General features: G+C 39.4%; 1 protein-coding gene across 1 annotated transcript; it reads right to left on the bottom strand.

The window, feature by feature from the left end:
• Positions 1 to 271: 271 nt before the first annotated feature.
• NEXMIF (neurite extension and migration factor) lies at positions 272 to 6,932 on the bottom strand. The gene is made up of 3 exons (XM_064483031.1): positions 6,803 to 6,932; positions 1,727 to 6,101; positions 272 to 1,130 (listed from the first exon to the last, which is right to left on the bottom strand). The coding sequence occupies exons 1-3, from the start codon at positions 6,879 to 6,881 to the stop codon at positions 1,037 to 1,039; spliced, it is 4,548 nt and encodes a 1,515-aa protein (XP_064339101.1). The 5' UTR covers positions 6,882 to 6,932; the 3' UTR covers positions 272 to 1,036.
• Between the last annotated feature and the right edge of the window lie 15,951 nt (positions 6,933 to 22,883).

Genomic DNA, 22,883 nt, shown 5'->3' with positions numbered 1-22,883 from the left:
TATACAAGTTGGACTGAGATGTCTTAACATTTTCTTTAAATGACATTGGCATTGCAAGATTAAACACTTAAAGAACACTAAAGCCGTGATATGAATGTACTTTTGACAAAACTGGAATAAAACATTTAGGAAACTACTTAAATAAAAGCCATCTATGTACTTCATTTATCTTATTGTTGATTTTATAGCTATTTTATAATTTATCCCAGACTATTATAAAATATATAAAACTGAGATATAAAGTATCAGCAATATAACTTTGCACTTTAAATAATTTTCAGCTACAGATTTTGCTTTTAGAAAACAAACTTTAAAGCAGCTGTTTTGCTTCCTTGTAAAAGTTTCTGTAAATCCATATACTTGGGTCCCTGATGGACTTAGCTGTTGTGACTTCCAGACTTTTCCAACATTTTAACCCTTAGACAATGGAACAAACAAATCTTTATTGTGCCTTGTTTAATGGTTCATGTTTCCACACAAGACAGTAGAGTTTAAAATTTTAAAATAATGTATGTATGCTTATATATATATATATATATACTTAAATTCATTAATGATCTTTAAACTGTGGGGTGAATCTGTGAGATGAGGTAAGGAAATTTGGCACATTTCAAACAGCATCCTTTAAGTTTTGGTAAATTGTGTAACACAACATATTTTTCCACTGTGATCTACAGGTGCTATCCACATAAGTGGGGGTGGTTAATAGCAAGAATCACTGGAATGTTTCTAATAAATTAATAGGGACAAGCTCCCTAAATACTCACAACCAAATGTTGATATAGAAGTAAAAATATATACAATACAGTCACTTGTTTGTAGTTTGGCACAATGTTTTCCTTTTTTTTCCCCCTTGGGTAAATAGTGCATAAACTACTTGTGCAACTGTATGACTTTTAAAGTCTTTTACATAGAACATCAGATTAAAGTTTGCTTCCAAAGACTTGTTCCCACACTTTAAGATTCTTTTCTTTAAGCACTTACATGTCAACATACATACCACAAGGCATATTTTGAAAGAAATAAAACACAAACATCAAATGTCTTTCTGGAAAATTCGAGTCTCTTCTTCAAAGACAGGTAAAACCCAAAATGCTGTTTCTGCTTTTAGGAGATTGTAGTCGGAATCCCTGCAGAAAAATCAAACAATTTATGCCACCTTAGTTAGCTTTTGTGTATGTCCCACAAAGGGATCATACAATCTAAATTTGTTTACATCATACTAGATGCTGTATGATGCAGAAAAAAGATACAAATAGCAGGGGCACTAGAAAGCACTCCTAATTGCCATATGATGAGATTTTGTTTTCCAAACTATGCTCTTTTTGCTGAAATCATCTTGGCTTTCTGTCTATATAACTTTTAAATTCTGTTCAAAATTTTTCTTACTGCAAAGCCCTTCCCTTCTCAAAATCATTCAAGAGCATATTTCAGTTCTATTTTCTCAGTAAGTAAAAACTAATGCTGAATAGCAGAAAAAGTAGACTTGTTAGAATTTATCCCTGGTCAAGCCACAACAAAATTGCCCAATCTTTTGGGTGGCTTAAAAGTATAGGGATTTTCATGCACTTTTTCCTTTTCATTTTAATTTCAAAAAGAAAGGAATGGGATAGTTTCTTTCATGCAAACTTTTGCTTTCAAAAGGGAAAAAATGAGAGACTGTGGGCTTAGCAGGTAGTGGGAAAGCTAAGGGTGATTCATCTCAGCCATTTTGGTGCAGTATTACCTCAATTTTTCAAAAGAAGCTGTCCCAGCCTCATCCTTGTGGACCTGTTCTCGCTCCATGCGCTTTCCCTTACACTTCTCATCTCTCAGGGCCTTGGAGCTGGTTTTGTGACGATATAACTTTTTGTGTGTTGGTCCGTTATTGCCTAAAGTGCTCAGGTTATTATACTTTTTATCAAAGAAGGCAGAGCGAGAGTCCTCGTTATAACCAGGTATGTTTGCACGACCAGGATCACCTATCGCTGCTTTCCCGTTGCTTTTACTCACACCTTTGATGGACCTGTGATTCTTAGTGGCTCCTGGAGAGCCACTGTTGACCTTTTTCTTAGACTCCTGTGGTGTCCCAGCCAATATTTTGAGGGTTTTTAATTTTAGACTATTGGATTCAGGGGAGTAGAATACATTGGGGTTCCCACGGTGCTCCATGGGTTCCCAAAGGGGCTCTATGGATGCCATCATAAATCTCTGCACATCTGCCATACCAGAGGCAATGTTGGACAAGATATAGGAAGGCTCCTGAAATTCTCGTTGGTCATCATCCAGAAGGTTGTTGGTGTTGGTGCCTATGCTCATGTCACTCCAGCCTGGGCGGCTCTCCTTCCCCAAAGACCAATCTCCAGAAAGTCCCTTCTGACTTGGCATCTTCATAGAAGCCACAGGGCCGCCATGTTGGATACATTCAGCCAACGTCTTCCCTGTGGAGGATATGCTGTTGATTTGGCCTCCCCCACAACTAATGCCAATTTGCATTTTCTCTCCACTGATTGCAGCCATGTATTTTCCTTTCTTTGTTGACTTAGGGACCTGGCGGGAGGTTTTGCCAGGTGATTTTTCAATCCCTTTGTTGCTGGCTTTGGGAGACTTTTTCCTGCTGTTTTTCTGAGAAGAGCTTGGGTTCATAGCCCCATTCTTGCTCGGTGAACTTTTCTTTCTTGGTTTCGACACCTTGTTGTTGGTACTCATTTGACCAGATGGATCACTGAACGTTGATAAGCAAGGGGCTTTTTGGAGAAGGCTGACAGAATCCTCATCATTGAACATATGGAACTGAAACTGATGGTTGTTTAAAGTAAATCCATCATCCACTTGGACCTGCCGTGAAAGGGTACTGCAGTCCCACTTGATTTTCTCCATGTTGCCCAGTGGTCCTGGTATACCCTCTTGGAACCCCTTTAGTGTTCCTAGTGTCTTGATACTCTCACATCTGGTAATTTGAGGGGAAAGATTGGGGGTGTCAGGTGGAGACATCTCTGAGAGGGAAGAATGGCGGAATTTGTCAGGAGTGAAGTTAGAGATATCCAGAAGGTCAGTGGATTCTTTTAGTGGTGCTATCTCATCAATGCTCTGCTGGATCACCAGCTTGGGGCTGCAATGCGCCAAGAAGTCATCAGTGATATCATCATCACCATCCTTTTCACAGGATTTCAAGCTAAAGGAGCAATAATTGCTTGAGTTGACAGAGAGTGTGGCCATTGAATCAAAGCTAAAGAGCCGACCATCATCCAGATTGACTGGGCCCTGCTGGAAAGGAAAGCAGATCTCTCCATTATTAAAGTGACATAATTGATAAGAGTCATCAGATGGGAGCTGGGTGTCTTGCACAGAGGCATATAGGACCTTGTTGCAACTACTGCCACCACTATTGAGGCAGATTGGATTGTATGTTGTAGCTGTGAGGTTATTTTCTATGGAGACTACTTGGGAGACTCCAAATTCACTGGATTGGGCTGGAGTTACCTCCCTTGAGACTTCAGTCATGAATTCCTGGGATCCAGAAGTAGGTTTGTTGGGCCACACACTTCCATAGTTGCTTGATTCCATTTTGAAGTTTTGGGATGATTGCAGCAGCTCAGACTCGGAGGGTGAAGAAAGCACACAGTCCTGCTCAGGCTGGAGAGGTACAAATGATTTTTCTGTTTGAGTGAGGTTGCTTTCATTTTGCCCTGGAGACTGGTGAGTGAAATATGAGATACCAGTATTGTTTGACAAGTCGGAAGCATCTAACAATGTCTGTAGATACCCTCCAGGGATAACAGGTATATTGTTGGCCACATGAGTAGATGATAAAGGCATTTCAGAAGAACAGGTGGTTGGTAGGAAAGTAGAATTCTTAACAACCTTTGTCTCATGAAATTCAGATAGATGTGAATTGTTTGAGGTCCCAAGAATAGCTTCATTCTTTGAATTAGCCTTGGAGGGGTGGTCTTCCAAAAGAGGGCTCATTTGAACAACTGGCTTGCTTTCTTGCCCAGTTTTGATTTTCTTGGATTTTAACCTGGCTTCACTTTTAAATTTGATTTTGTTGAGCACTTTTCTCTCTGGCCCCTTAAATTGTGCGTCGTGGGCTTTGACTTTCACTGAGTCAGGGCCTGTGATGTCATTTAAATGTGATCCATTTGCATAGCCGGGGGCTGCCAGAGCTGCTGACTTCAGCATACCTTTCAGGCCTCCATCTTCTTTACGACTACTACCTTGCCTCTCATCATTGCAGAATGAAACCTGCTTAGCACTTGTTGAAGTTTCCATGGATGGGATTCTTTGAATCCTATGCCTGTTGCCAAGTTTAGATTTTCGTTTGCGAGCAGGTGGCAGGAATGACACCTCAAAGCTACCTGGTTCAAAGCTTTGTTTTTGGCATAAAGGTGTTTTGTTGGAATCTGTGTTGCTGTTTCTCTGCTTCTTCTGCTTCTGCCAGAAGCCCTTCAAAGGGGCCAGCTTGGAATACTTGTTGGGCTGATTCTCATTCAAATTCACTGTTGTCTCATTGGCATCCACCCTACCCAACTTCACCAGCATGTTCTTCTCACCTTTAAAGCGATTGATGATGATATATTTGATAATAACAGGGGGCTCCTTACGGGTTACTTTCCTTCTCTTTTTGGGACACCATTCATCATCATCTTCCTCTTTAGAACCACCTGGAAGCCATTCCTTCCTCTCACTTACTTTTTCACCCTCTAGTGAGTCAACATCATATAGATAATCTTCACTGTACCTGACTTTTCTCTTGGCTCGCAGCCCGTAGTTCTGCTGGGAGGAGGAGCTGCCAGAATTAGTGTCCCTAGCCATATAGCGGCTACAGTCCTTGATCTCCCCCATGGCATCATAGGAGATCTCAATGAAGGAACTGTCATCACTGAAATTCCCTGATGCCTCCAAAGAATTGGTAAGATGGTCCTGTTTTGGATTCTTAAATTGCCCTACCTCAGTTCCACTGCATGGTTTATTTAAGGCAGATTTTTCTCCATTATCCTTTCCATCTTTTTTCTCTACACCTTTGTCTTCCTGGCTTTCTTCTTTGCCCTTCTTCTTGTCCAAGTTTTTATCTTCTTCCCCCCAGATAATGCTCACATCAGGGACCTTGAATTGGGAAAGATCATTGCCCTGCTTCAGAGCCCCACTCTTAGACTCCCGCTTGGGGCAGGTAGTAAAGACACTGGGGAAAAAGTTGAATTGGGCATCCTCCTGCATCAAAAGGGTGGTCTTGTCTCGAACATTGTCCTGGAAGGACTCATATCGAATTTTCAGGGAGCAGACATCACTGCCCAGTGTTGACTCATCATCATCAAACATGTAGTTATCCACATCTTCTTCAGAGAACAGGTTGACAGACAGCTCATTCTTGGAACAGAGGTCAAGCAATTCAATCTTACTCTCACTAATGAAAGTCTCAAAGTAACCCCAATCCTGATTGGAATTTGCCAGCAAAGCCTCTTCTGTATTGCACTTATCTAATAGTAATGCCTCATAATAACTTTTCTGAGCTGTATCCTCCAAGTCAATGTCAGGTTTCTCTGCTTCTCGTCTATCTCCTGCCCTTGATTTGTGCAGGGGGAAGCCTAGGAGCTGGTCTGAGAGCAGCTGCTCTCCGTATTTCATATTTTCTCCCGCATTAATACACTGAATCCCTATATCAGATACTGCACAGGTTTCATAATCCTTATTTAGATCACTGACTTTCAGACTGATCCCTGGCTCAGGATCTACTGCATCCTTGGATTCCATGAAGCAGCCCAAGCAAGTCCGGCTTGGCTGCATGAGGCAGTCCCCATTCAGAGCTGACATGCCTGCAGGCTCCATTATGGCAAATGGAGCTTTCTCACATTCATTGGGCAGTGACCATGTGTTCAGGCCTTTCACAACACCAGATGTAAGGGAGATGGCATTCACAGAAGCACTGTTAGCAGCATGCTCAGGTGCTTCAATCAGGCCCAAAGGAGAGGGAGGGCTCTGCATACTGGGCTTCTTAGAGGGCAGAGGCAGGAGACCCCTGGGATACATCAGAGTCTCTTTTTGAGCCACTGGTATAGGCTGGATTGGTGCAGCAGCTTCTAGAGCTGCAAATGACTTCATTGCCACATCCTGCTCCTCTGAGTCTGGAAAAAAGGGAAAGATATGACAAATAAAGTTAAAGGTCTTAGATCAGACTCATTAACTCTCTTTCCCTTGATCAGTTTCTGGTATTTACTCTTATTATATAAAAGCTAAGCTTCATTTTTCAGCTTCTTTAACTTTATAACTAGAAACTACATAGTTAAAGAACAACCCTGATTTTATATTGAACATCCATGTGAGTAAAAAATAATATTCCTTAGGTTCAGCTTTTTCCTCAGACACATACAGAGTTCTCCTCAGAAATGAGGAAAGGATTGGATTGCTTGATCAATTGGAAAGTCAATGCTTTCAGGGTGGAGAAATGATCAGATGGGATATTCACAGTTTTGAGCTATGAGGCATAGTCCTAACCTTCAGACTTCACCTCTGTTCAGGAAGTTCCTACTGAATCTAGACATTCCAAGCCTCACATCAGAGCATATTTCTAATTCACTAGGAATATGGAGGGACCTAAGTATCCATTTGATAGAGATGATTTGGGAGAGTAAAGGGGTTGGATTAGATACCTCTTAGAGACCCTAGAAGCCCAGTTAGAGATTTGGAGGAATAAAGTTTAGGATTAACATTTATCTCAGAGGCATCCTAGACTTAACTTGCCCCAACTTTGTGGATCCTGAAAATCTATAGTAATAACAAAGGACTACTGGGAGAGATATTTTGTACTATAATTAAATTCCCTTACCATTTTCCTTGACCCCATTAATCAGAGTGTTTTCTCCATTGGCTGAGGCAATGACAGCCTTTTCTTGTTGGTTATCCATGAATGTAACCTCTTATTGTTTCATTCCAAGTCCAAGTGCTGTCCAACCTGCAAATTTCAAATACATAATATCAGTCATTAATTTTTTCTCTGTTTTAAGGTTATTTCAGATAGAGAGATCTTAAAAGGCTCACTGGAATTTACCTGTGCCCAGATTGGCTTCATTGCCACTTGTTTTTGTTTCATAGTTTAGACCTACCATACAAGTCAATTTGGAAAATCACACTCCATTCATACATTCTAGAGCCTTCTATCCCCTCTAGGCTACCATACTATTCAAAACTAAAATCTGAGGAAATAGGCAAACTTACATCTTCCTCCAGATAGTAACACATTTAACCTAATCATGGTCATCCAATTAGAAAGAACACAAAGTGAAGCCCAGAGTAATCTGAGATAAGGGGTGTGTACATGTGGAGTTGGCTTTATTTCTGTTTGCCTCATTTCTACTCCAGATGATCTGAAGCTCCTAAAAAACAAGTTAGTTCATATTTATACACACATATACTTCACACTAATATTTTCTCTGTGCTTAAAATTTGACTGCTAAGGATGGAAGAAGTACAGAATTCCTTCCTTGGTTTCTTGACTTTCATGACCTTAACTCTGGTTTTGACAAATATCCCTCTAAGCCCACAGTAGAATTTTTAAATATGACTACAAAGAAGATCTGGAATTTTTGAAAAAGTCCTAGCATCATCTGGTATTTTTAGTACATAGAACATATATTTATAGCCCCTCACCTCTTGCCCACCTACCTGGGTGTTAGGTATACGCAAAATGATAGGAGACACAGCCACCTGAGATGGAGGCATCTGCCATGTGCCACCACAACATCTATAAATACTTATTTATTCCAACACCCCTTTTCCTATACCTTTTCCTCAGCCAAGAATCCATCCCTTTATTAAAAAGCACAGACTGCTTTACTGATGGCCAAGCAGCTATTATAAGAATCTCAACTGTATACTCACTTATCCTGATACATGCATATACTGTAAAAGGTAGGTCCAGCATTGAGGGAACAAGACTCAATTTTATATGATTCAATCTTTTAACTTTACCTATCTGGACCTATTTCCTATTCTGTAAAATAAAAAGTCTGTATTAAGTAATCATCCAGCTTAAAAAATGATCCTGGGTTTCCCCTAACATTTATATATCATAATTGCCAAACTTTCTTCTTATTTTATACAAGATCTGACTTGAGAATACTCAATAAACTACAGGTGTCAGGGAAAAAAGAAAGAGATGCTTACTTGTTGTATTTACACAGAAAGGAGGTTTAGAGATTTCTAAAAGGTGGAGGGGATTGGCTAACAATGTCAAAGTCCCCATCCTTTGCCAACGAGGGCTCATTTGTGGTGGAATCAAATGAACAGATCAGATAGCTGAGCCTCTGCTTCAGAGAGGACCATATGGGAAGATGGAATCATACCGTCATCATGGATTGTCTGTGTCTCTTTTCTTAAAAGGAAACTCAGTAGAACCTCAGACATCATTTTATTCTTCTTTGACCCTTTCACTAATTGCATCTTGGCAGGGACTTGACAAGAGGCAAATTATTTGTAAATTTCAGTATTTTAGTGTCTTCTTGTCCCTTATGCCTAAGGCTAAATACCAGGAAGGCTGATTTTATCACCAGGAAGACCAAGGCACAGAGAAACAAAAAATAAAAGAAGGTCACAAAATAACATAATGGTAGATCTATCAAAGGAATCCAAGTCTCCAGACCAAGAAATCAGATGTTTTTTCTTAAAACACAAATGCTTTCTTTATAATCCTTACCACTTCCAACCTCTGGCCAAAACAAGGCTGTAGAAATATGTTTCCACAGGTTACCCCTTTCAGGTAATGAAATAAAGAACAGCTGCCTCAGACAAGTATTGATTATTAGTAAAAATTAATGTACCATAAAATACATACAGAAGCAATACACCTAAGTATCAAGAATTATCCACAGAGAAAAAAATGTGACAATGAGTGTGTATATGTCCATGAGTAACTGAAAAATTGTGCTTTACACTGGAATTTGACACAACATTGTAAAATGATTATAAATCAATAAAAATGTTTTAAAAAAAAAGAATTATCCAATCTTGTCGGACACAACAAGAACAGTGTGTCATGGGACATATTAGTGTCATTGTAAATTTACTCTGGGATGTTATTTCCCTAAGAACATAAGTTTCCTCTCAGAAAAATCTGACCAGGCACTCAGGATTTATGGCTCTGAAGTAAAGGTAATCTTAAACAGTTGAGAATAGAGGAAGTAACGCTTTGGCAAAAGATACAGAAGAGGTAGATGGGAGCTTAATAAGTTGGGAAGTGGAGAGGAAGGGAATGGATACTTACTAGGTGCGAAACTGGACACAGTTATAGAAGTTATCTCATTTTGTACTCAAAACCACCTTGTATGGTTTGTCCTACTAGGTTCTCATTTTTTCAAAAGGCAAATCGAGTATCATGGATATTAGCTTAGATACTAACATAGATATTCTCATAGATATTAATTTAATGATTATCAATTATTTGGGTCTTTTTTCTACAGAATTAAAAGGCTATACCCTGAGCAGACAATCCTTTAGTCCTTTCCTATGACTTTTCAAATCTCAGTTCTAAATAAGACAACTTAAAGGTATATATTTTCCCACATTTTTATTTATTTATATCTTACCTGCTTACAAAGATGATTTGGGAGATGGATTATAATTTTTATAGCTACAGTACAAACAGCTCTAGGCTTGCTTTAGCTCTTCCCCACTGATCAGCATTTTAGGACAACAAATTTTGTGGGGTTATTGAAATCTATTTTGAGCTAAAATTGATTAGCACTTTTAGAAGAATGTACAACAAATTGCTTTGCTGATCATGGTAAATCATGTAGTGTAATGGCATCAATATAACATTAGCTTGAAGACAGGCATTTTGAAGCAAGAAAATGCTGTTAAACCAGAAAAACAACCTCTCTTACTTGCCCTTCCCCTCAGTTGGGCCTGAAGAGGGCTCACATATCCTGTTCCCCAAAGGCCTTGAAGGCACAGGTCTCAGAGTCTAGATGACCCACATCAGCATTCATATTGGGGGCTGTCCTTGGCCTTTTCCAACTGGAAAAAAAGCAAGGCAAGAAAGTAAATCTGCCTATGGACCTGGCACAACATAGCCTTTGTGATTGGAGTAGTACTAATCTCTGGAATATCAGTTTAAATCAATTCAACAAATTGACTTGGTACTACTTGTGGTCGTGGTAGTGTACCAGAAGCTGCACTGGAAAAGGCAGTTGACTGAGACTAGATCCATGTTTTTCAAGATGCTCAGAGTCTACTGGGGAAAACAACTAATAAAATTTGAATAAATGTATAATACACTGAAAGAAAGGCAAAAAGTTTCTATAAGAGTTCAAAATGGAGAGAAATTATTCCAGTTCTAGGGAGGAGGGAAATTAGTGAAGGCTTCACTAGCAGCAGCAGCATTTGAGATGGACCTTGAAGGATGGTCTTTCAGGAGGTGAGGATGGGGAAGTATACAAGAGAGAAAGGCATTCCAGGCTGAAGGAACTTCATGAAATACCATGAGTCTCTCCTCACTCCAGTCTATCCTCTAAACAACTGCTACAGAATCATAGGCCTGACAACTTGCCTTGAATGTAACACCCTTTTCAATCAATCCTCAACTTCTCAAGTTGTATTCTCCTTTCATCCTGTTCATCTCCCCCAATACTCCCAAACATTCTAATCCTCTCTGTTTCCTTAATATGCTAGACCATTTTTTGCTTGCAGGCATCTTGAACTTGATAGTTTCTCTGCTTGGAATGCCTTCTCCCACTCTCCCTTTCCTCTACTCCTTCCCTTTCTCCCCTTTTCAGCTTCTCTTTCACCTCTCTCTCCTATTTCCTCTTTAAATTTTCCCTGACACTTTCTTTGATTCTCCCTACCCCAAACAAAATTACTCTCTTCCCTTCTCTGTGTTCCCAAGGAACTTTGATCTCATCTGTGTTTATCATCTTATATAAACATTACTTCTTTATATCTGATATCCTCAAAAGACTAAGCACCTCTCACCTCCACAGGGATTAGCTTACATAGTGCTTAGAACTTTGTATGTACTCTATAAAAGTTGATTGGACAATGCTGTTGAATGGTAAGAAAAGATGGGGGAGAATTTGGGGAACAGTAGTGTTTGGCTAAAATATCAGGTACATACAAGAAGATATGGCTGAAAAGATAAGAACTATATTGTGGAGGCCACCTAAATCTTAATTTAGGAAGACACTGAAGGGTTTCAAACAGAGGAATGCTATGATTAGAACATAAGGATCAGTGAGAGTGGGAGAATCAGAGGTAAGGAAATAGGTTAGGAGACAATGTTCAGGTGTGAGTGGTCCATAAGATTAGAACTAGTGAAGAGGAAATAGGAATGGAAAAGGAGATGTTAGATTAGAATAGAACTGCAGAGGTGTGTTGTATAGATTTGGAAAATGATTTAGATGTGGCAGGTGAGGGAGCAGGAGTCAGCATACAGAGAGAAGAGAGAGGTTAAGGAGTTAATAGATGGCTGTAAAAGAAGAATTAGGCGTGGTTGGATTCCAGGCCAGAGTAGCTTCAGAAATACAAGTGCCAGGATCTTCCTGAGAATAAAGCAAAGTGAGTAATAAGTTGGCTGTCAGGTCCAACATGGATAATGAAGCCAACAAGGGGTCTTAGCTGTCATACTGGAAAGAAGGCAACTGACCAGCAAGCTGTTTTAGATGGGGAATCTACAGGTTTGGTTAGGGACTGAAATGGATCAAGGAGATGGGACTGTTGTAGAAAACAGATGCACAGAGGTTTCCCAGGTTAGCCTAGCCAAGATCTACCTAGTCTAATTCTTCCCAGTTCAGCTTCAGTCAGTTGATGGATGACAGAATCAGCAATAGCACAGGGAGCATGTTCTTATCCATAATGCTGCTTGGCTAATTCAATTTTGCAATATCTACCAGGACTTCAAGACACTAAGTTAGAAATATGGAGGTATGATGCTTTTAAGTATAGAAAACATGCTTGAATGAGGAGCCATGTAAGTTTAAAAATACTAGGGGTGAGAGACACATTAAAAAGAGATAATCACAGTTAAAATCTAAAAAATTCTATATATCTCAAAAGTACAGTATGAATCTATTTCATCTCTCATGATAAAGATTCCAAAATTCAAAAGTTATACACAAAAAACTCATATAAGAAGAAATGGTATCATACAATGGATGAAGTAAAACCAGTGACTAGCTGGGTGTCCTCAGACAAGCTCCTTCCCCTCTCTGGTCCTGTGTTTTATTAGCTATACAATAAGGGAGTTGAAATAGATTATATCTAAGGATCTTTCTAGCTTTGAGCAATCTATAATTCATTTAATTTTTGCTTTTTCACTTAAAAATTACAAGGAAATGTACAATGTATAAGGAAAAAATCACGTATATGAAGAGTTCTAATTTAAGTTTTGTATGATACTGAGATGAGCCTAAAATGTACACCCGAGGGAACTGTACTCTCTTCCATCTCATGTCCCTTCCCACATTCCTCTGATTTTTGTGCATTCCTGTCCCAATCCTGCCAGAGGCAGGAAATAGAATGCTGCTGCTGGTGACAGGGCTCTGTATGTTCCACCTGCCTTCATTTTTGGTAGGCACCAGTCCAAGGGAGGGCTCCTTTTTGCTATCAGGCTCCTGGGCAGCAGCTATAGTGGCTGCACTTTTGTCCTAGCTCAGTAGCTCAACATTTCCATCTCCTTTCCCCTTCTTTCTCCTTCCTCCAGTATGTTTATCTACACCATCCTTTGTGACATCACTCTAAAGAAACTTCCAAAAAGAGAAAGTGCATAAGATCATAAATCAATGAGAAAATATATGAAAATGCATTGTCTATGTTAAAGCACAAAACCTAATATGCACTAAGACCTGAATTAGGGGTAGACAGAAACAAGGAGAGGCACTCACGGGCTCAAGTAAGAACAGCCAGCCCCGCCACTAGTCTTAATTTCTAAACTTTAAGGCCATAGGTAGCTGAAGTTTACTGGCACATCTCAGAGTCCCTTTGCCTTTGCAAAATAATTTTATTTTCAGGATTTGTGCCTGCTTTCTCTCTCAAGTCCAGGTAACAAGTGGTAGAGAAGTCAAATCACTGTTTGTTGGATCAAGAATGGGGTATTTCTTTCCAAATAGAGTCCCTTTCTTCTTATTGCCAGACCCATATGGGCAGTACAATGGCATATTAAGTACAGAGAGACTAACCTGGAATATCCATTGATGTGTGCAAGATGGGTGGTCCTTGGAAGGACCATACCTGGCACTTTGTGAGAAATGGTTTATACAAGGATTGTGTCTAATCACAGAGTGCCTTCATTGCTAGGCAGCACTAAGTTACATTTAATGCCTGAGTGCAATAACTATCAGATGAATTATATTATAACTTTCTCCATATGGTTTCTAATATCTTTTCTTACTACTCATCTAGCCTGTTAATTGCATTTAAAACATTATTAAATTATCTCAGAAATATAATCACTGAACCACAGTGCTAGAAGGATATTGAAAGATAGTCAAGTCCCCAAATCCCCATTTTACAAATGGGGCAACCAAGTCCCAAGAAGGGGAAACTACTACTTGCCTAATGTCATACAGTGAGTTGGTAACACAAAATATCCTTGGAAATAGCCTCATGGCACCAAGTTACCTATTAGGTGAAATATAAAATAACCACTATTAGAGGGCTACTAACTTTTTGTTTGTCTTTATTGGATGAAATGCTATCACAAATAAGAAAGATGTCCTTGCTTATCCCAAGAAGGGGGGTGGTGGAAAGGAGTGGGGAAAAAGCCAAACCCACCCAAATCCATCTGGCTAGGAGGCACTGCTCTTCCAGCCTCTGGGATTCTAAAGCTCTGTGCTGTCACCTTCAGGTACACCAGTTCCAGCAACATCTTTCTCTCCACCACACACACACACACACGATGCTCATGTATACTCAAAAAATCATGATTCCTTTCTTTTCTCATTGTGGAAGCAGAATGCTGCATATTGAACCAGTCAGAAGACAAGCAGATCTGGGCATTCATTTGATCTGAAAGTGCTAAAATAAACTCAACTATATAATAATGCCTAGTTAAAACACCCCTTGAAATTTTGTATGTGGGTCTGAAAGACCAGGGATATCACAAGTAAAAATGTTTTTGATAAAGTCCCAAGGGATCATAGCAGATTTCTTTTATAGTCTTTTACTTATCTCTTACTTCATTTTAACCCACAAAGCAGGAAAGAAGAATATAAAGAAATAAACATCAAATTAACTACTACATTTATTTAGAACCCCTAAGGAATTACAGGCACATCTGATTTCCTGACAGATAGCTATTTTTAGTAAGTAGATAAGAATCATCTGTAAATAGTTCCAAGTAAATTGAAGATAAAACATAATCAATACAAACCGGCCCATGAGCAAAATGATACTGCTAACCTGGCCCAGGCATTTGGAATCAGTCTTGGTCCTACTGGGGTCTCCCCTTGAGATGATGAGCTAGCTGTTACAACCAACTGGGGTCCTCAGTTTCACTATTGGTTAAATCTCTGGCCTTCCTTTCTAATTTAAGAGAGAGTTCCAAGGCTCTCCCAGCATGTGTATTTGCAAGAGAGGTACCTGTCCTCTATTTGAAGCAGTGAAGAATAGCATCCTTCAACATTGATGTTCTATGGATCTGGGGCTTAGTTGAGCACCCTACTTCCTCACCTCTTTTGCTTATGTGGAAACCAGTACAAATGGCTAGTGGAAGGCTGGGACTGTCACATGAGTGTGGACATATGTTAACTACTTAAACTATTATTAAATACTTGTTTTATATGTTAGACTATGCCATGAGAAAAACAGAAGTGAGAAACACAAGCTCTACTGCCAAGACATTTGTAGTCTAGGAGAGGTAGGAGTATCATGGCATAGAAGGTATCTCTCAGTGTGATAAGTCTTAGATTGGCTCAAATATTTACTTCTATATTTTGATTTTACTTTCAAACTATTCTTCTAGCCTTGTAAATCTCTAGGATAGGTCTTTCAGATATTGGTCCAATTAATATTTCTTTCACCAAAGGGAAAAAAAATCTCTCTGATCCCTATGCCCAAGGCTTAGAAAAAATGAATCCATTATTGATCACTCCAGGAAGATAAGTGCAACCTCCCCCTTAACTCTGGACTTGCTCTTATTAAATACACAGCTAGTAGGCAACATCTAGCAAGGGGTGAGACTACTGTTTCAGATTCCACCTCCCTCTCCTCACACTCCTTTTGCAAATGTGCTTGTAGTAGAGCTTGATAGCTACTCTCAAACTGACAGGCTGGTAAATGCCTGGAACTTTTCACACAGGAGATCTGTCGTTCCCAAAGGTCAGAAGTCCCAGACATCCTTCACCAGTAAGTGGACTCCACCAGGGTATCTCTTTGTATAGCTACTTATATGTAGAGGAATATGCTTTAAGATGAGTTTGACCATTTACAAAAATACTGTTACAACTGCTATAGAAGTTTCATTCAACACAGGAAAGAAAAATTCCAATAACCCCACAAAGGCACCCAGCAACTCAATGTCATATATTCAGATGCACCCCTCTCCCACTAGAAGAATTTTTCTCATATTCCTTTAATTTTCTTATTTGTTTTTCTGTGGTAGTTTTATGCCTTTGTGGTCACAGAAGATGCTTGGAATAATTTCTACCCTCTTAAATTTGTTGAGGCTTCTTTTGTGCCCTAGTATGTGATCTATCCTAGAGAATGTTCCATGAGCACTTGAAAAGAATGTATATTGTTTCTGGGGGATATAATGTCCTAAAAATATCAACCAAGTCCAACTGTTCTATTGTGTCATTTAGTATCTCCGTTGCCTTATTGATTTTCTGTCTGGATGACCTGTCCAATGATGTTAGTGGGGTGTTAAAGTCTCCTACTATTACTGTGTTCCCATCAATTTCTCCCTTTATGTCTATTAGTATTTGTTTTATATATTTAGGTGCTCCTATACTGGATGCATATATGTTAACAAGTGTAATAGCCTCATCTTGTATTGCTCTTTTGATCATTATATGGTGTCCTTCTTTATCTTTCTTTATGTCCTTTGTTTTAAAATCTGTTTTGTCTGATATGAGTATTGCTACTCCCGCTTTCTTGTCATTTCCATTTGCATGAATTATCTTTTTCCATCCTCTCACTTTCAATCTATGTGAGTCATTCACTCTAAAGTGGGTCTCTTGTAGGCAGAATATTGTAGGCTTTTGTTTCATTATCCAATCTTCTGCTCTATGTCTTTTGATTGGATCATTCAGTCCATTGACATTTATAGTAATTATTGATAGACGTGTGTTTATTGCCATTTGGACTTTGTTTTTCAGTTGATTTCACATTTCTTCTTTGTTCCTTTCTTTTCCTTTTTGTTTTCTTTCTGTGGTTTGATAATTTTCTCTTGTATTACCTCGGTTTCTTTTTGATTTCTGTGACTCTATTGTATGCTTTCGATTTTTGGTTACCCTGTTTTTCAAGTATGTTAACCCTTTACTATATCTTTTTGCTTTAGACTGGTAGTCACGTAGGCTCAAACACATACTAAAAGGAACGAAGAAAAAAAGAAAAAAGAAAAAAAAGATGAGAAAGAAAAAATTATATATTTTCTTGCTCTCCTCTCCCACCTTTTATGATTTTGATGTCCTTTTTTTTTAAGACATCATCATGTTTATTCTCTTGCAACTCATTGTAGTTATCACATTTCCAATTATGGTTTTCCCATTTCTATAGCTTCCTGCTGCTTTTCTATTTAGTATAGACCTTTCAATATTTCTTTTAGGATTACATTGGTATTGCTGAATTCATTTAGTTTTTGCTTGTCTGTGAATTCTTTATCTCTTCTTCTACTCCAAAGAATAGTCTTGCTGGATAGAGTATCACAGGTTGAAGCTTTTTCTCATTCGGGACTTTGAATATATCTTGTCACTCCCTTCTGGCCAGCAGTGTTTGTGTAGAGAAATCAGATGAAAGCCTTATGGGGGTTCCTTTGTAACTAACTCTTTGTTTTTCTCTTGCTGCCTTTAGAATCATTTCTTTATCTTTAACTTTGGTCATCTTAATTATAATATGTCTTGTTGTAGGTCTGTTTGGGTTCTTATTGTTTGGGTTCTTCTTGTTTGGGACCTTCTGTGCCTCCTGTACTTGGATATCTGTTTCCTTCTTTAGGTTTGGAAAGTTTTCAGTCCTGATTTCTTCAAAAACCTTTTCAATCCCCTATTCTCTTTCTTCTCCTTCTGGGACCCCTATTATGCATAGGTTGGCATGCTTTATATTATCCCATAGGTCTCTTATACTGTTTTCATTGGTTTTTACTTGCTTTTCTGTCTGCTGTTCTGATTGAGTGACTTCTGTTATCCTGTCTTCTAAGTCATGTATTCGTTTGTCTGCTTTATCTAGTCTGCTTTTGACTGCCTTTAGCTTGGCTCTTAGCCATTGAGAGTTCTGTTTTTTTTTTTTTTTAATTGGCTCCTCTTTATAGTTTCTATTTCCTTTTCATAATATTCTCTGTTTCTATTCACAGTCTCTCTTATTTCCTTCAGTGCTTTTATCATCCCCTTTTTGAAGTCATGATCTAGTAGACTCTCAAGGTCTATCTCATTGCTTGTTCTTTCAGGGGACTTCTCTTGTTCTTTTAATTGGGAGTGGTTCATCTGCTTCTTCATTTTACTTATATTTCTCTGGCACTATGGAGTATCAGTTATCTTCTGTGGTCTTTAAGGGCTATTTTATTTTTTGTTTGTTTGTTTTTATTTAAAGTGGGAGCATTGCTGTGTAGACTGTGTGCATCTAATAGTTTTGTTGTGAGGTTTGTTCTTAGTATGGATGTTTGCCATGTCTTTCTTCCATGCATGTTGGCTGTTATCCGTTTGACTGGGGGTGTGGTTGGTGTTGTGGTGATCAGAGCCTGCCCTGATTGTTGCTGCTGAGCAGAGCCTCCTTTTTTGTTCTGTGGTTGTCACAGCCTTGACAGGGGCTGGGTCTGCTCCTCTGTTGCTGGAATAGAGGCTTCTAGACCAGTTTCTGAGCCATGCTGTGTGTAGGCAGGGTTGGAGTGCTTCAGCTGGGAAGAAGAGTCTATAGGAGATGTCCACTGTGAGGTGCCCTCTGTGGTGTTGTCTATCACTTGTTATGCAGGCTTACAAAGTACTCCTTGTTGACACTGCCTTTGTCCCCACCTTAGCTGCAGGAATGTTGGCCACCTGCTCTGGTGTCCCCAGGTTCTGGGCCCCAGGAACCACCAGTGCAGATTTGCCAATGTCAGGTGCTAGGACCCACTATAGCAAGTGTGCAGTCACACACCTGAGTCTGTGGTGCACCACAGGGTCAGTGCAGAACCCCAGCCCTGCCTCCACATATGGTACAGTATGCTAGCCTGTTGTAAATAACCATACTCATCCCTGCTGTGTGCCAGAACTCTGCTCACTGCCTGTTCATCCCAGAGGCGCGGGTCCACAAAGGGTCCAGAGAGAGCAAATCTGCCCTCTCTGCCTGGGGCTGTAAACAAATCTCAGTCTCACCTGTGAAGTTGTAGGGCCCCTGGGAATGGATTCAGCTTTCTGCCCCACCTCTGCACAGCAGTGATGGCTATGACCAAGTCCCACCTTTCTTCTCCTGAGAACATACCAACAATGGAGGAGCCAAGTGGAGAAAGCAGCTATGGTGTGGCTGTGTTGCACCCCCCCACCCCAACAGTGGTGCTTTTTTATAGGGGTCTCAGGTTGTTCTGTTACACACACACACACACCCAGCCAGAGCTCACACCTCCCTCCAGTCCCCTGAGGCTGCCTCTGTGCAGTGGGCCCAAGCCCTCTCCCCATGCTCCACACAGATCTCCAGCAGCCAGTCCTGGCTTGTCCCTGCCAACTTGTGTCTAGGGCTGGGGATCACAGGGACCCTCCGTGCCAGTTCCCCTTAGTTCTGTCTGCCAAGCTGTTGCCACATTCTCCTCCAAGCCTCAGAAGCTTCACTTCTGTCCCTGATGACATCCTGGCTGGAGAGGTGGCACCACAGGGTGAGAGTGCCTTTCTTCCTTTGCTGTTCCCTCCTGTCAGGACTGGTCCTGCACTGATTTTCTTTTTTATTTTTGTTTTCTTTTTTCTCTTACCAGATTTTGTGAGACTCCTCCTTTATGTCGAAGTGAGAGACACTCTGCCAGAGTTCAGTAGGTGCTCTGTGTGATTCAATGGGTTTGTAGATGTAATTCTTGGTGTATTTGTGGGAGAGGGTGAGCCGTGAGTCTCTCTACTCTGCCATCCTGGCACCTCCCTAATCCTTTAATTTTCTACATGAGACCTGGAATGGTTATCCAGGAACAAGGGGAAGGATAGGAGTACAAGGTGAGGAGACATTAGAAAAAGGAGTTAGGCCTAAGAATAGGTATGTTGTTATTCTAGTTGCAATTCTGTAATAGCCTTGCAATCATCTATCACTATAGATCTCTATTCTTGCCACTGGCAATTCATTAAAAGAATCTCTGAAATAGCTTCCTGGGGTATCTTCTCCAGCCCTTAGCCCAAGCCAATCCTGGCTAATGTCTAAAGCCATAAACATGGCATTCTGGAGCACTGTGCTCATTAAAGTCTAAATAGGAAACACCCATTGCACATGCAGTTCCAAAGCCCATATTTGCTGAACAGCAGCAGTTGACTCTGCAGGACTCTTACCAATTTCAGAAGCCAAGTCCACAGTAGGGAAGAACTCTCAGGGCCAGGCTTCTGGAGATTCACCTACTGATGAGAAAAAAAAGTCCTGGAGAAGGCAAGGATAAGTGCTGTTATTTTCTAGTGATCCTGGTTTTCTTAGGTTCCTTTGTTTTCTTCTCAGCTGCTCATAGTGCCAAGTGTTTCTTAGAAGGAGTATTGTCTACAACTATAGGATCTATTTATCTTTTATGTGCCAATATCTGGGCTCACTTGCAACTTCTAACCTGTACTGTGCAATACAGCACTCACTCTTCACATGTAGCTGTATTTAAATTTAAATATAAAGTAATTAAATAAAATCAAAATTTCAGTTCCTTAGTCACACTAGTCATATTTCAAGTGCTAAGTAATCACATGTGGCTAATAGTTACCATATTGGACAGCAAGATACAGACTATTTTCATTATCAAAGAAAGTTCTATTAGATAGCATTGTTACTCTTACTCCTTAATCATCTAGTCACCTTCTCTATTTATATAGGCTAGCCTAGCTTTTTATTTATCTTACTGGCTTCAGGCGCAGAGGGTTGATGTCATTGTATTCCTAAATTCATTAGTAATCAAAGCAAAGCTTATTTCTTGCCATTATTCTTTTATTCTTACACTTTTTCATAAGCAATTATTCTAATGTGGTAAATGTTTATCTTTGTATGTATTCTTTTACAAGGTATATTGTTTTGTGTGTATATTTTAAAAATTTATGAAAATGGTATCATGCTACAGATCCTATTCTTTTAATTTTTACTATGAATAAAGTTTTTAAGACCCATTCACATTTCAATGTGTATATATAACCTGTTGCTTTTATCTGCTGTGTAATGCTCTATGGTATGCACACACCATATTTTACCTATTTGCTCTCATTATAATAGACACCTAGGATGCCTGGCTTAGCACTTCATAGAACTCTTTGCAGAAATCACAGAAAATTAAAAATAATTATAACCAAAAGTATTTGTAATTTGAGTACATGTCCTCACTTTAATTGTGGGTTATCTTCACTCCCTAGAATATACACCCTTTTCCTATCCCTTCAGTATTCTATCTTACTGGTATAACTCTCCCTGTTGTTGCTCATTGTCCATTTTTTGCTTGGCTTTGGTCTTATACAAGATTTTTTTTCCCTATTCTTAATTTCAAATAATGATTTTCCATTGGTCTTTGGCTCTTATTACCTGGACTCAAGTTATGTTTATGAAGTCCTTTATCTCTTGTTTATTTTTGCCTCTTTCTATAACTCCTTTTCTTCACCTTGCTGGCACTCAACATTCAGTTCAGTGAGTGGTTTCCTGGCTAAAGTTTTCACTGAGTAGTAGAGTTTAGAATCCTAATGGAGGCAGGACTGCTGCACTGGTAGCCAGAGACATCCAGGGCCTATCAGGAAGTTTCATCTTTTCTGTTAGCTTAACACACCAGGGAAATAACCTTTTAATCCAGTGCAGCAAACTTCATTTATTGTAGTGTTATCCAGTTCAAAGACATTATGAAAAACATCCCCAGAGAGATTTAAGATTTCAAAAACATCCTGAGTTTGAACTTAACTCAACTACTCCAGAAGGCTAAAACAATGGAAGATGACCTTTTAGGCACTTCATATGCCAGGCACTGTTAGGCCAGATAATGTCATGCCAAATTAGAATGTTTGTCTCCTGGGGAGGGAGGAGGGTTGGTGGGAAGGAGACATTGAAGGTTTGCATTTTAATTAAAATAGTCTTTCAGTGCTAATGACCTAACATTAAAAAATGATTAATCCATAGAAATACAAAGGAGAAATTGAACATGGGATACTTGATGTCATTAAGGTGGCAGAAAGGGAACAAATGTATGTTCTAATCATCTTTGATAAAGGATATAGACAAAGTGGAACTTATTTAGAGGAAAAAGTCCAGAACAAGGGGACCCAAAACTGATGTTAAACTTAGGGAAGAAAATTCAAGAAATGTGTTTTATGTCTTCAAATACCTGAAGAACTATCACAAAAAAAGTGAAACTAAATTTGTTTAGTCAGACCACAATGGGAAGTAACTTGAGGGAGGAAGATTGTAGCTCAACATATGGATCAACAGAGGTGTCTAAAGATGAAATGGGTGATGAGGGACGGGCATAGGGAAAAAAGTGACCTCACCAGCTGTATTCAAGCAAAGGCTGAGCAAAAAATTCAGTGACATTAAAGAACATATTTGAGCATTGGATGGAGAAGCTGGACTAGATGGCTCTAATACTCTATGATTCAATGTGACAGTAAGACAGTAATTTGTACAAATCTGAAACAAATTCAAGGAACTTTTAAAAAGATATAAAAGCAAATACACCAAAGCAAATAAAACTGGGTCCTATTCAAGCTACTCAGCCATGTCTGTGAGAAGGGGAACAAGAGAAGACATTCCCATAGTCTCGCATAAAGTACCACCTTGGATATAGGCCTATAGCAACAAGGAGCATGGCCTGTCCATGGACTCAAACCATGTTGAGGCAAGTTTTTTTTTTTGGGGGGGGGACAGAGAGACTCTCTCAGAAACAAGGGGCTTTGGGCACTGGAGGAATGCTATTTTTAAAAATCTTAAAGAACCAATCTAGAGTTTTTTCTCAGCCAGTCATAACAGTTTCTCCAAAGCAATTAAGATACATGCAAATTGGCCTAGTAGATGAGGGTTCTTGCCTTCAGTACATTAGCACTACTTCCCCTCCCAACCTAAAAAAAAAGTGTTTCTCCACGAAGGCTTTCTCATACTTCTCCAGGGCTCTGCCCAGAGTTTGAAAGCCCAATGACAAGACACTGCACTTGGCTGCATTTTATTGCCTGCTGTACTCTTCAGTTTCCCTTCTAGAACAGACTCCACTAAAATCAAGGTTTGCAGAAGGCAAACAACATGCTGTGAACTTGCCGCAGTGCCAATTAAGTACAAACATACCCTGAAAATTAAAATGAAAACCAAATGCCAACACTATGAAAAGAAACAAACAGCTTCCTCAGAAATGATGAGGAAATTAAGGCAGAGAGATGGAAATAAAACACAAACCTGCTCTTAGCCTGGGAATGCAGCCCCAGACCAGTTATATTACATCCCATCATCTCCCACATCTGCATACTCTATATCTTTATCAAATTGTTTATTTTAGCACATTTATAATAAAAATATTTTAATGTCGACTTCATAAATTTTATTTAGTGGCACATGGCTACTCTAGGTTTTCAAGACAACAAATGTACTTTGCCCTAACCATCCAGTAA

Source organism: Camelus dromedarius, chromosome X, assembly GCF_036321535.1.
Source record: "Camelus dromedarius isolate mCamDro1 chromosome X, mCamDro1.pat, whole genome shotgun sequence".
Lineage (NCBI taxonomy): Eukaryota > Metazoa > Chordata > Mammalia > Artiodactyla > Camelidae > Camelus > Camelus dromedarius.
This window is presented reverse-complemented; position numbering and strand designations above follow the sequence as displayed.